Genomic DNA, 15,208 nt, shown 5'->3' with positions numbered 1-15,208 from the left:
CTCCTTGTGCCAGGTCAAGTCTCATTCAGCTACACTAGTACATGGACCCTGACTTTGGTGTCAGCTCTCTTGATCCCATAGTCTTCTCATTAAGCTTTTAAGTTGGGCTTAGAATTGAGGGACAGTTCTCTGTTGAAAGAAACACATTCTCTTGTCTAGAGTAAAGGACATTTTACCTGATGATGTTTGCTATTGGTTCCTCATACTGATGCAAGGGGCATACCAGTTATGTGTCGTCATGTTCCTCCTTGCCCCCATCTTGAGAACGAAGCCATCTTGGCTTTCTACCCCATTGGCAGAGTAGATAACAGCTAGGGGTGTTTTGTGTTTCAAAGACTGTAAAAGTCTATTACTATATAAAATGTGTCTGATATCATTGATAATGTGTTAGTTTCTTTTAGCTTTTAAGATTATAACAACAAGCTATGTCTTTCTGGAAAAAAATTTATCTAGTTATTTACTTGCTTAGTTATTTATCTAGTTATTTACTTGTCTAGTTATATATGTATCTATTTATTCATCTGTTTATTTATTTGGAGTAAGTTTCTGATTTTTTTTCTAGGAGATGACTCTTTTGAGAGAGGCAGTGGAGCTTAGCATAAAGCATGGCACTCCAGAATGGGGAAATGAAAGTAGTGCTAAAAAATACCCTGTAATTTCCCTATAGACCCTCATTTTAGTAATTTTATACTGCAGTTAATTAGATGTCTACCACCTATATTTATTAAATTTAGAGCTGGAGACAGGGTTTCTTTCTTGAATATTTAATACTTACCTCCCCAATAAAACTTTTTGTAATAGGTATTTCTAAAGTTTCAGAAAATTTCAGGGGTTTCAGAGAGTGCTCTATCTTGTAACTCTACTGGGTATCTGTTTATGCCCTTACTTATTATATATCACAATACTTTTGAGAAAAAGTAATTTGCAGCTTTAATACCTTATAGGTATGCCACTATTAAATATATACTTAACACACACACACACTCACCACTTTTCTATAAATTTGTAATTGTTTCAAAATTTTATGTAAATGTATATGTAAGTGTATATGTGCACAGTATATGTAGTTATATATACATATGTGTATATATACATATAAATTTGAAACAGTCACTAATTTACAGAAAAGTAGTAGTATAGTTCAGAGGACTACTTCCTCATACCACTTGATAGTCAGTTGGAGACCTGTTGTCTCATCATTTCTGAATACTTTAGTGTCTATCTCCTACAAATAAAGACACAATTGGGATAAATTCATCAGAATTGAGAAATTAATGTTGATAAATTAATACCGTTTAATTTGGATGTCACCAGTTGTCACAGTACTGTCTAGTTCAGAATTATCTGTTGCATTTACTTGTCATGCTTCTTCAGTCTCTCTCCTTCAGTCTGAAATAGCTCCTTAGTCTTCCTTTCACACACCTGAGCTTCTTGTGGATTATAGGACAGTTACTTTGCAGGAAGTCCCTCAGTTTAGGTTTGTTTGGGATTTACTTGAGATTAAATGCGAGCTCTGTGTCTTTGGCAGGGACTTAGTTTGCCTTGTTACTGATGATGTTCACTTTGTGGTGTTCTCCAAGCTTCTCAATGATAAACTACTCCTTTTCCTTTTTGATTAACTATTCTGTTGGGAAGCACTTTGAAACTATGTATATGAGTTATTTATTGCTATGTAATAAATTACCCCAATACTATGAGGCTTAAAAGAACAAATATTACTTCATGCAGTTTCTGAGGGTTAGGAATCTAGGAACGGCTTAGCTAGATGGTTCTAGCTCTAGATGTCTTACGAAGTTGCAGTCAAGATATCAGGCCTGGTTTTGTCAGTTGGACAAGGAGGGCATGAGGGTCTTGACTGAGGCTGGAGGATCTGTTTCCCAAAAAGGCTTACTTACTTGGCTGCTGACTGGAGGTCACGATTCCTTGTGGTTGTTAACAGGAGGCCTCATTTCTAGCCATGTGGACCTGTCCATAGGGCAGCTTGAATGTTCCCACAGCTTTCAGAGGTGATCTGAGAGAAGGCTAAAGCCACCATGTCTTTTATGACCTAACCTTCAAACTTGCATACTGGCCTTATTCTGCTCATTACATATAAGCCATTAATCTAGTTCACAGCTAAGGAGGGGAGAATTAGGTTCCATGTTTTAAAGACAGTGTCAAAGAATTTGTAGAAATACTTTGAAACATCATGCTGTGTATATCTGTATGGACTCTTGGTTTCCTGTTTTATTCAACAGGTTATTAAAGTCCATTATTCTCATTTGCTATTTCAGTTGTCCCCAGTTTGGCCAGTGAGACTTGTCTCACTTCAAGTTGGCCTCTATTTTTTTTTTAATATATTGTCATTCTTTAAATACTTACTTGCTTTTGTCTATAAGGAGTTCCAGTCTTGGGACTCCTAGCTAGCTCAGTTGGTTAAGCATCTGCCTTCGGCTTAGGTCATGATCCCAGGGTCCTGGGATAGAGCCCTGCACTGGGCTCCGTGCTCAGTGGGGAGCCTGCTTCTCCCTCTGCTTGTGTTCTATCTCTCTGACACATAAGTAAATAAAATCTTTTTTTTTTTTTTTTAAAGATTTTATTTATTTATTTGAGAGAGAGCATGAGCGAGGAGAAGGTCAGAGAGAGAAGCAGGCTCCCCGGGGAGCTAGGAGCCTGATGCGGGGCTCCATCCCGGGACTCCAGGATCATGACCTGAGCTGAAGGCAGTCGTCCAACCAACTGAGCCACCCAGGCGTCCCAATAAAATCTTTAAAAAAGAAAAGATGTTCCAAGTTTGTCTTTTTGTGTTTAATTTAAAAAACTGATACATAATTCACATAATATAATATTCACTCTTTCAAAGTATACAGTTCAGTGGTTTTTACTATATTCAGAAAGTTGTGCTTCACTACTCTCTAGTTCTAAAATATTTGATCACTTCAGGGCGCCTGGGTGACTCAGTGGGTTAAGGCTCCTGCCTTCGGCTCAGGTCATGATCCCAGGGTCCTGGGATCGAGCCCTGCATCGGGATCGCTGCTCAGTAGGGAACCTGCTTCCTCCTCTCTCTCTGCCTGCCTCTCTGCCTACTTGTGATCTCTGTCTGTCAAATAAGTAAATAAAATCTTTAAAATATTTGATCACTTCAAAAAGTAACCCTGTTCCTAGTGGCAGTTAGTCCTCATTTCTTCCTTCCTCCCCAGCCTCTGGGAATCACTAATCTACCTTCTGTCTCCATAGATTTCCTATTCTGGCCATACCATATAAATAGTATCATAAATTATGTGACTTTTTATGTCTACATTCTTTCACTTAGCATGTCATTTTCAGGTTTATACATGCAGTAACATGAATCATTACTTCATTTTATGATGTTCCATTGTATGGATATACATTTTGTTTATCCATTAATCCACTGAAGGACATTCAGACAGTTTTACTTTTTAGCTATTATGTGTAATGCTACTATGAACACTTGTATATAACCCTTTGTATGGATATATGTTTTCAGTTCTCTTGATTCGAAGATTATCTTGTGTGTTTCCTTCCCTGGCCCTGGAACCTGGAATCAGCCATTTCTCCAAAGAGCCTTGGCTTTATTTGTTTATTTATTTATTTTAAAGTGGAGAATAAGATTCAGAAGCCAAGGTCTGGGTACTACTTGTGCTCAGTGCTATTGGGATATCATTGATTTTAGGCCCTCTCAGTGGACAGAGCTAGGAAGTATATATATATATTTGTAAAGGGATGCATACGTACATACTCATATATAATACACATTTTTGCATATGTATTTATTTCCAAATCCATATATATTAAAAAGCATAAAGTCATACTACTACCCCCAATTCCAGTCCTATAAGACAGGGTTCATTCTAGTTTTCTCCCTTTCTATATTTGTATTTCTTTTCCCTTTCTGAGGGACTACCTCCTATTATCCTTAATTAATTAATTTATTTGATCAGTCCCTATTAGTAACCAGTCTCTCATCTCTGCTTAAACTCTCTCCTCTATGCACATAATTTTCTTACCCTTTTTTGGGCTTTGACACTCCATACCCAGCTGCCCTTCTTCATGGATACCTTCCTTACCTTCTCATGCTCTGCTCCATGCTAGATTGACCCCCATGTGGTTACCCTCCCATGCCATTTAGGCTTCTCTATTGTACATAAGGCCTCCTCTCCATATGGGTGCCATCCTTACTTTGCTTGTGATCTGGCTCCCAATGCTAGAGAAGCCCCCGCAGGAATGCCCTCCATACCCTGCTGTGCTCCTATGCCTCTTTCCAGGCCACCTCTCCATGTGAACACCCTATTTCCCCTGATCTTGTGTCCCAGCATGGACAGCTTCAACACACTCTGGTTCTGACACTCCACACCAGACTGCCCCTCCAGGCCTCTCATAACTTCTTGCCTTCTGTCACCCCAGTCCAGATCACCTCCACACATGTACATCTTCACCACATTCCAACAGCCCCCCAGGAAGCCACCTCCTCCACGTGGATGTCTCACAAAGGTCCTCACACGCCGCTCGGAGCCAGCACGTCTTCTTTCCCTCATGGCAGAGATGCCTACCATGCACCATGTCTGCTTTAGGATTCACTTGTTTAGGAAAGAAAGGAAGAAGAACTGGTTTGGCTTATCCTTGAACTGTTTATTGTTTTGTTTTTGTTTTTTCCTTGCACTTCCTTCACATTTGTTTTCTTGCCTTTGAATAGTTAAAATTAACTTTCCCTAATTTCCATTTTACAAATCTGTTTCATATTTTTTAAACTACATGTTCTTCCTTCCTTTCTTTCTTCCTTCCTTTCTCTTTCTTGTGTGTGTATATGTTTTCAACTATGAAGATTATGGTTTTTATAAATAGATATTCTCTAATCTACTAGGAAAAATCGTTACCCTAACAGGAGGAAATTACTAAATAAGTATACCAAATGTCTGAGGCTAAGTAATGTACCAGACTTGTGTCTTAATAGACTTCCACCTAATTCCAGGGCTACTATAGAAATATGGAGCATTCTGTAAGGGAAGTATTTGCCCAGGAAATCATTCTGTTTGGCATTAGATCTCCCCTTGTGATTTGTTTTCATCATTTTTTAATATTGAAAGCATTAGCTTTTATTTATTAATATTTTAAAGATTTTATTTATTTATTTGAAAGAGTGAGAGAGAGCATGTGCAGGGGAAGCAGCAGAGAGAGAGAGGAGAAGCAGACTCCCTGCTAAGCAGGGAGCCCGATGTGGGGCTTGATTCTAGGACCCTGAGATCATGACCTGAGCTGAAGTTAGACATTTAACCCATTGAGCTATCCAGGCTCCCCAAAAGCATTAGCTTTTATTTATTTTTTTAAAGTTTTATTATTTGACAGAGAGCGAGAAAGGGAACACAAGCAGGGAGAGAGAGAGAGGAAGAAGTAGGCTTCCCAGTGAGTAGGGAGCCCGACCTGGGGCTCAATCCCAGGACGATCATGACCTGAGCTGAAGGCAGACGCTTAACTGACAGAGCCGTGTCGGTGCCACAAGCATTAGCTTTTAAATTAAGTAATCCAGTAAACATCCTTTGGAAAATTAATTTTTCTTGTTTTCTCTAAAATATTTAGAATAGAAATTCAAATGTAGGGGCGCCTGGGTGGCTGAGTCGTTATGCTTCTGCCTTCAGCTTGGGTCTGCTCCGGGGGAGCCTGCTTTTTCCTCTCTTCCCTGCTTGTGCTCTCTCTCTCTCACTCACTCTCTCAAATAAATAAAGAAATCTTAAAAAACTCAGATGTAAGGAAGCAGTATTGATGAGATGGGCCTTCCATATGGTACAATTTAATAATTATTCTACATGTTTTTATTATGTTAGCCATTTTATATGTCAGTATATTGCATTTAATTTTCTAAAAATTGGAATGAGTCAACTGGTATGTTTTTATATGTATAAAAAGGACTTACGCATCAGCATAGTCTAAAGAATTTGTATGTCACAACGGGGTACAAATAGGTGGAAGAATTTATATCAGTATGAAGTTTTTAGAATGATCATCTAAGAACTGAAAACAACAGAGTTGGATAAATAACACTTCTACTGTATACAATATCTTTCAGGTGTTTCTGCCCAGTTTTCCTTCATAGTCAGATGCTTTGGGAGCTGGTCCTATTGGGGGAGCCCCTCGTGGTCATGGCACCATCACCATCGGAGTCGTCAGAGACTGTATTGGCACTTGTTAAGTGAGTATATTAGGTTCCTGACAGTGGTAGTTGCAGAATTTTTCCATCTGTGATATATTTGCACACAACCCCCTTTCTTGTAATAAAGCTGTGTTCATTATAGTCCGTTTCATGGATGAGAGAATTAATTCAGGTTCCATGAGGGCTGGAACCATGTTTTGGTTTTTCTGAGCAACAAACATTCATTGACTTAGACAAAGCTGGTACCTGACAAGTATTAGTTGCATGAATGGTCAGTGTCTAATAAAAGACATAACTGGGTTATTGGAGTGCCAGAACTTCTGCCCATCTTCTGCCCCATGTCCACTGTTCTTTCAGCCCATCATTCCACGTTATTATGCATTTCCATTTGTCTTTCTGGTTTCCTAAAATGAGTTTGCTATTCACTGAAATAAATAAATTAATAATCCCATTGTGGGGATACTATATGTATTGATGTTTTATAGTTGTTGAGTAGGGCCTTTAATTTTGTTCTTCTTGCTCCACAGCTGTATTTCTCCATTAAAGTACTTCAGTGACTTCCGACCTTATTTCACTATTCATGACAGTGAATTCAAAGAATATACTACTCGTACTCAAGCCCCGTGAGTAAACAAAACAGCTACTATTGACCAAGTATTACCTGTATAACCAAATTATGTAAAATTAAATCTTGAACTTATTGGCATCTTGATTTTATAAAAGAAGGTTTGAAGAGCTGCTTAAAATACTTGTCCATTTCGGCTTAAGTGGGTAGAAGAATAAATGAAACAAGATGGGATTGGGAGGGAGACAAACCATAAGTGACTCTTAATCTCACAAAACAAACTGAGGGTTGCCGGGGGGAGGGGGTTGGGGAGAAGGGGGTGGGATTATGGACATTGGGGAGGGTATGTGATTTGGTGAGTGCTGTGAAGTGTGTAAACCTGGTGATTCACAGACCTGGGGATAAAAATATATGTATATAAAAAATATATGTTTATAAAAAAAAAAAAAAAAAAAAAAAAAAAAAAATACTTGTCCATTTCAATAGTCAATCTTGTTTTCTTTGAATGATTTTATTTATTAGTGGAAGCTGTATTGTCATTAATAGCCATCTGTTTTCTTGCCTTACTCAGGGCCTCTTAGAGCATCAGTTATCTCTTTTTTTTTTTTTTTTTTTTTAAAGATTTTATTTATTTATTTGACAGAGAGAGATCACAAGTAGGCAGAGAGGCAGGCAGAGAGAGAGGAAGGGAAGCAGGCTCCCCGCCGAGCAGAGAGCCCGACACGGGACTCGATCCCAGGACCCCGAGATCATGACCTGAGCCGAAGGCAGCCACCCAGGCGCCCCCAGTTATCTCTTGTTGATCTGTAACTTCCTTTACCTTCTTCCTCTTCATTGTATTAGCATGGAAACATGAAAGTGCTTCCCAGTATGTCAAAGGGGAAAAAATTATCTTACCCTTTCCCTTTTGGCTCTTGCTCTGTTGCTCACTTTCTTTTAACAGCTAAATTTCTAAAATGACAACAACAAATTTCCATTTACTGTCTCTACTTCTTGGTTTTCTGGTTGCCTCTCAGTCTGTTGCAGGTTGATTTCTCCACTTCTAGTGAAGACATTCTTGGCCAGAGCCATCAAGACCCTCTCCCTGCCCAACCCAACAGGCACATTATTGCCCTATTTCTTCTACCTTCCCTTTCTTATAACATTTAAGCTGTTGATCTTGAAAGCATTTTTTAAAAGATTTTATGTACTTTTGAGAGAGAGAGCAAGCCCACGAGTTGGGGAAGGGGCAGAAGGAGAATCGGGCTCCTCCTTGAGCAGGGAGCCCAGTGCAGGACTTGATCCGAGGATCCGAGGATCATGACCTGAGCCAAAGGCAGACGTTTAACTGACTGAACTACCCAGGTGTCCAAGCTTGAAAGCATTTAAATCCTTGATGCCACTCTCACCTGGCTTTCTGGTGTTACATCTCAATCTCCTGTGCAGTGAGGTCTGCTGCCAACACCTTAAATGTTGGTGTTCTCCAGGCCTGTGTTCTGGGATCTGATTTCAGACTGATAATTCTTTCTGAGCAGTCTTTTTTTTTTAAAGATTTTATTTATTTATTTGACAGATAGAGAGGGAACACAAGCAGGGGGAGTGGGAGAGGGAGAAGTAGGCCTCCTGCCAAGCAGGGAGCCCGATGTGGGGGCAGGGAGCTCCATGCGGGGGCAGGGAGCCCAGGACCCTGGGATCATGACCTGAGCCAAAGGCAGATGCTTAACAACTGAGCCACCCAGTCACCCCTCTCTCTGAGCAATCTTTCTGTACCCATAGCCTCTGTTAAGACCCATATACTGATGACTGAAATTTATCTGCCTAGCCCAAATCTTTGCAAGTTGTAGACCTCTATGTCCAGGGTTTTGTTGTTCTGGTTTTTTTTTTTTTTTTTTTAACTGTTTTACCACCTTGACATCTTAATTGCACTTGAAACTAAATGTATATAAACTGAATTCTTTCTGTTTCCTTGTTTTCTTCCCTAAACCTATGAATGGTACTACTTTTTACTTAGTTATAAAAAATCTAAATTGTCGTAAATTTCTCCTTCTTACATGTCCCACATCAAGTTTTACCAAATTCTGTCAATTCAACACCATAAAATCTCTCTCATAATAACATTTGTTACCTGCTTTCTAAAAGTCTCTTCCCAGTCTTACTGTTTCCAGTCTTTGTCATATCTGCTGTTGCTTTCTCCCAGACCCCTTCCCCTCCTTGTAGGGCATCTTCCAAATTTCCCCTAGAGTGATCTTCCTATATTTTTATTCATGTGACTTCCTTCCATTTGGTTCTCTAGTACCTTCCATTAGCCTACAAGATTTTTAAACTTCTTAACATATTAACTTGGCACTTCATAAACTTTGTAGCATATTAACTTGGTACTTAATAATCTGGCCAGCACCTGCCCAGCTACTTTCATTTCTGACTCTTAATCCTTCTTTTATTCTGTGGGAATGCTGAGCTCTTTGTAGTTCTTCGAGCACACCATGATCCCACTTCTTTGCTTTGCTTTGCTTCTACTATTTGTTCTGGATTACCTTTACCTCACTTATCCACTTGGGGAAGAATTTGTATTCATTTTCCATATCTTTGTGTGAATATTATCTCTTTGGTGAAGCTTTGGTTTTTTCGTTTTGTTTTGTTTTTAGAGATCTATTTGTTCTAGGGAGAGAGAGCATATGTGCACAGGCAAGGCGGGGAGGGGCAGAGGGAGAGGGAATCTTCAAGCAGACTCCTTGCTGAGTGCAGAGTCCTACATGGGACTTAGTCTCAGTAACCCAAGTTCATGACCTGAGCTGAAAGCAAGAGTCGGATGCTTAACCAACTGAGCCACGCGGGCGCCACTGGGGAAGCTGTCTTCAGCTGTCTTCAGTGACCAAGTTTCTCCTTGGTAATTGTCGTATGTTTTATACCACCTTCTCTGTTTCCTGATTTTGGCATTGTAATCGGGTATGTATGCCTTTCTTTCTGTATGCTTTTAAAAAGACTGTGTCTTTTCACCTGTACTTGCCTAGTGCTAAGCAGGGTGCCTGGCATATAGTTGTTACATAATGCATTGAGTGAAGGAAAAGATAATCTGTTGTTCAATCTAAAGAAATTATAAACTATTCTTCACTGGAACATTTGTCTTTTTCCTCACTTTTTTTCTGTTTTGTTTTTATGTAGGCCTTCTGTCATATTAGGAGTAACCAACCCTTTTTTTGCGAAAACACTCCAGCACTGGCCACACATTATTCGAATAGGAGACCTTAAACCTGCAGGTAAAGTATAAATTCCATGTTTTGTTTTTAGTATGTTATTTGGCTGAGCAGGTTCATTTCTTCCACTTTGTTTTCATCTCTTGATTACTTTTTAATTATGTTGATGGTAACCTTTTTGGAGGCAATCTGAATAAGGGTCTTTGGAGAAGAGTCTAACTTCCCACTAAAATATACAGATTCTTATATGCGTAACCCATCATGTCCTCCTATCAAAAAATGTACTTCTAGTGTTATAAACATGGAATGAATTATAACATAATAAGACCTCAAAAATTTGAGCAACTTTTTTTATACGGATAAGCCCAATTAAACAGGGATTTCCAGCACTGCTTGAATAAAACCTTGTGGAAGATAGAATTATTCAATTTGGCACAAAATTCTCTGCTAGGTCTCAAAAAAAGTACACATTTCTGTGATAGTGGTATTGATTAAGGAAATGGTCAGAGGTTGTGCTTTCCTTGAGCTGTTATTTCCTTGAGCTACTGTTCTGCTCATAATAACTATTTTTTTTTAAGATTTTTATTTATTTATTTGACAGACAGAGATCACAAGCAGGCAGAGAGGCAGGCAGAGGGAGAAGGAGGGGGAGCAGTCTTCCTGCTGAGCAGAGATCCCAGGACCTTGGGATCATGACCTGAGCCGAAGGCAGAGGCTTTAACCCACTGAGCCACCCAGGCACCCCACTCATAGTAACTATTTAATAAATGATTTAAATGAGTAAATTAATTCAGAGGTTGAAGTTTTGTTAACTTAGATGACAATTTAATGGTATCTCTGACATTCCGCATTGGACATTCCTGAATTTTCTACTGAATTAGTGAGACTTGAGATACTGGAAATATTTTTAAGTAACTTTATGATGTGTTACTTCTAAGATTTATTTTGGTATATACAGGTATATTTCAAATATTATTTAATAATTTATGAGACATCCCTTCTGATATATACATAAATCTAAATAGATATGTTAAACTCAAGCAGTAACTATTTTTTTATTTTTAAAGATTTTATTTCTTTTATTTGAGACTGAGAGAGAGAGCGAGAGAGCACGAGCAGGGTGAGAGACAGAGGGAGAAGCGGACTCCCTGCTAGTCCAAAGTGGGCTTGATTCTGGGACTCCAGAGCAGAAGGCTAACGTTCAACCAAGTGAGCCACCGAGGCACCCCAAGCAATAACAATCGAAGTCATATTATTTATGAACATTATTTAGACTCAATCTTATGCTGAAATCCTTAGAAACCTTAAGAAGTGGAGGAAAGAGCACATAGCTTCACCTTGGCTGTCAGATCTGTGTCTTCTTAGGCAGAACATCCTCTTTAAGCCTCACATTCTTTGTCTGCTGGAAGATTAAACAGTTCCTGACTCATGACATTCTGTAAATGTCATAGTCACCTGCCATTTCACTGGTGTCCTCTCTAATTTAATGATAATTTAGAACACAGCAGTCACCGGAGTTTTAGCTATGAGAAGATAAGAAACAGTTTTTAAAATGTTAATTTAGTATTGACATTTATTTTTATGGTTTTGTCCTATTAATGTAGACTGATTAATTGTGATATAGTTGACTACTGTTTATTATCTTTGTCGCAGCTTTAAGTAGAGGAACTTCTGCATAAAATCATTGGTAAAGTAGTGTGTTTAACTTTATAAGAAACCATCAAACTGTTTTCCAAAGTGGCCCACCATTTTTACATTAAAAAAATTTTTTTTAATAATTTTTTTTAAAGTTTATTTATTTGTTTGCTTTTAAGTTTTTATTTAAATTTCAGTTAGTTAAGCTACAGTGTAATATTAGTTCCAGGTGTACAGTATAGTGATTCAGCACATCCATACGTCACCTGGTGCTCATCACAGGCCCTCTTTCGTCCCCACCACCTGTTTCACCCATTGCCCACCCCCCTACCTCTCTGGTAACCATCAGTTTGTTCTCTATAGTTAAGAGTCTGTTTCTTGTTTTGCCTTTCTATTTTTTTCCCCACCCATGCTCATTTGTTTTGTTTCTTAAATTCCACATATGAGTGAAATCATATGGTATCCTTCTCTGACTGGGTTATTTCACATAACACAATATTCTCTACACGTGGGCGCCTGGGTGGCTCAGTGGGTTAAAGCCTCTGCCTTCGGCTCAGGTCATGATCCCAGGGTCCTGGGGTCAAGCCCCACATTGCGCTCTATGCTCAGCAGGGAGCCTGCTTCCTCCTCTCTCTCTGCCTACTTGTGATCTCTGTCAAATAAATAAATAAAATCATTAAAAAATATATATATTCTCTACACCTAGGTTGGCACTTCAACCGATACCCGGAGATCAAGAGCTACACACTCTTCTGACTGTGCCAACCAGGTGCCCCTAATTTTACAGTCTTACCAGCAGCCCATAAGGGTTCCTGTTTCTTCACATCTCTACCACCAGCATTTGATACTGTCTGTGTTTTTCATTATTGCCGTTCAGTAGGTTTGAGATAGTGGTTTTCATTTGCCATGCCCTAGTATTTACTAGGGCAAATGATGGTGAGCATCTTTTCATCTATTTGTTCATATATCTTCTTGGATGAAGTGTTGACTGAAATCTTTTGCCAATTTTTAGTTAGGTTTCTTAATATTTAGTTGTAAGAGATCTTTATGTATTTTGGATACAAGTCTGTTTTTAGACATGTGATTCACAAATATTTCTTACAATATTTGGTTTCTTTTTTGTTTTCTTAATGGTTTCTTTTGAAGAGCAAAAGTGTTTCTTCTCCCCAGTCTGATTGAGGTATACTTGACAGACAACACTGTGTCAGTTTAAGATGTACAGCATAATGACTTACATATATTGTGAAATGATTGCCACAATAAGTTCAGCTATTATCTATCACCTTGTACAGATACCAAAAAAATAAAAGGAAAATAATGTTGTTTCCTTGTGATGAGAACGTTCAGGATTTACTCTTAGCTGTTTTCAAATGTAATCAAATATAATATAATAGTTAACACTGCTGTATAATCCTATACAGGATTATAATCCTATACAGCAGTGTTAACTATAATCTATAGTCATCGTGTTGTCATCATGTATCTGCATCACGTTGCCAGTACTTAATTTAGCTTATAGCTAGAAGTTTGTACCTTTTGACCATTTTCATCCATTTCCTTCACCTCTAACCCCTCAGTTTGGGTATCTACAAAAATATTTTTAATTTTAAGTCTAGTTTATCAGGTTTTTATTTTCTTTTATAGATTAGCCTTTTGATAGTGTATCTAAGAACTCATTGCCCAATGCAGGGTCACAGAGATTTTCTTCTCCTGTGTTTCCTTCTAAGAGTTTTATTTATTATGTTAGCACCCACTTTTAGGTCTATGAACCACATTAGTTGTTTTTTTGTGGCTTAAGGGTCCAAAATAATCTTTTTTGAATGTTGCGCTTCAGTTACTTTAGCACTTTTGTTGAAGACTATCTTTTTTTCTATTGGATTTCATTGGTACCTCTGTGGAAAAGCAACACTAATGCAGTGTCTTGGTTACTGTAGTTTTATAGTAAGATTTGAAATCAGAAAGTGGAAGTCTTTTAATAATTTTCTTCTTTTCCAAAACTGTTTTGGTTATCCTTGGTGTTTTGCATTTCCATACAAATTTTAGGATCACTTTGTTAATTTCTGCAGACAGCTAGCAGGGATTTTGATAGGGATTGTGTTAATATGCAGTAAATTCGCGGGATTTTGTTTTTGGTGTTTTCTGATCTGGGAACTTGCGATGTCTTCTGTTGTTTAGGTCTTCTTTAATTTTTCTTGACAATGTTTGTAGTTTTCTTTTTAAAGGTTTCTTTTGTTTGTTTTTTATTTGAGAGAGAGTGAGAGTGAGAGAGCACAAGCAGGGGCTCCAGCAGAGGGAGATGGAGAAGCAGGCTCCTCACCAAGTAGGGAGCCTGATGTGGGGCTCTGTCCCAGGACCCGGGATCGTGATGTGAGCCAAAGGCAGACACCTAACCAACTGAGCCACCCAGGTGCCCCTGTAGTTTTCAGTATACAAGTCTAATTATGACGTTAGATAAAGGTTTTTCATAGATGTCCTTCATTAGATTGCAGAAGTGCCTTTCTGTTTCTGGTTTGCTGGGAAGGATTATCATGAATTGGTGTTGAATTTTGTGAAATGCTTTTTCTGTATCTATGGAGATTGTCGTGTGGTTTTTGTCGGTTATTAATATAGCATATTAATTGCATTTTGGATGTTAAACCAACCTTATATTCCTTGGATAAATCCCATTTGGTCATGGTATATAATCCTTTTTATATGTTGTTGGATTTGATTTGCTCTTATTTTTGTTGAGCATTTTTCCACCCCTGTCTATGAGGGATATCAGTCTGGTTTCTTTTCTTGTGATGTCTTGCTAGTTAATATTCTTGTTACTCTGAGAAGCGTCTTCAGGCAAGTGAAGTTACCATTTTAAAAAGAAGACCTAGGACCAAGGGAGTGGAGGGGACAATTTTTGAATTGCTTTTTCAAAGTGGGAATGAAGGCAGATATGGAATAATTAGACCTTATTTTCAGCTGTGTTATCTCTGATTATTTCTATCACCAGATAATTTGGACCACTTCATCAGGTATCCTTTTTTCTACAGGAAAGCAATGGTGGTATATGGAAGCATTATGCTTTATAGATTCTTGGTAGTCACTGAGGAGTAAATGCTAGAGGTTGCCAGTGTGCTCAGTTTGGTCCTTGTTCAGTTAATGGAAAAAATATGTTATGAACAAAGGCACCAGCGGTAGTTTGATGATTTGGGACAAGACTTTAGTGTCTGTTTCTGGGACTGGCAGGTCTTATATGAGCATAATTCTTTTTTTTTAAAAATATTTTATTTATTTATTTATTTGACAGACAGAGGCACAGCGAGAGAGGGAACACAACCAGCGGGAGTGAGAGAAAGGCAGGCTTCCCACTGAGCAGGGAGCCCAATGCGGGACTCGATCCTAGGACCCTGGGATCATGACCTGAGCCAAAGGCAGACGCTTAACAACTGAGCCACTCAGGCGTCCCTGAACACAATTCTTAACAGAAGTGCAAAATTTCATTAAGTTTGGTGTGTTTATGATACTTTCCCTTACGTACCTTAAAAGTTGTTTTTATTGTGGTAAAATATACACAACCTAAAATTTACCACTTTAACAAGTATTAAGTATTTAATTCACTTAAAAATAATATAGTGGTATTAAGTATATTCATAATAAGCAACCTTCACCACTATCCATTTACAGAACTTCATCATCCCAAACAGAAGGATGTGGATT

General features: G+C 38.4%; 1 protein-coding gene across 3 annotated transcripts in view; it reads left to right on the top strand.

The window, feature by feature from the left end:
* The window catches only part of DENND6A (DENN domain containing 6A), a 61,155-nt gene that overhangs the window by 30,458 nt on the left and 15,489 nt on the right, over window positions 1-15,208 (top strand). For all 3 annotated transcript variants that reach the window (XM_059161262.1, XM_059161261.1, XM_059161264.1), the window contains 3 exons: window positions 6,062-6,184; window positions 6,673-6,768; window positions 9,852-9,946. In XM_059161262.1, coding sequence (XP_059017245.1) covers window positions 6,062-6,184; window positions 6,673-6,768; window positions 9,852-9,946 — 314 coding nt within the window. The remainder of the gene's footprint in view (window positions 1-6,061; window positions 6,185-6,672; window positions 6,769-9,851; window positions 9,947-15,208) is intronic.

The sequence above is a fragment of the Mustela lutreola genome, chromosome 2 (assembly GCF_030435805.1).
Source record: "Mustela lutreola isolate mMusLut2 chromosome 2, mMusLut2.pri, whole genome shotgun sequence".
Classification (NCBI taxonomy): domain Eukaryota; kingdom Metazoa; phylum Chordata; class Mammalia; order Carnivora; family Mustelidae; genus Mustela; species Mustela lutreola.
Note: the sequence above shows the minus strand (reverse complement) of the source record. Positions and strands in the feature narration are given on the sequence as shown.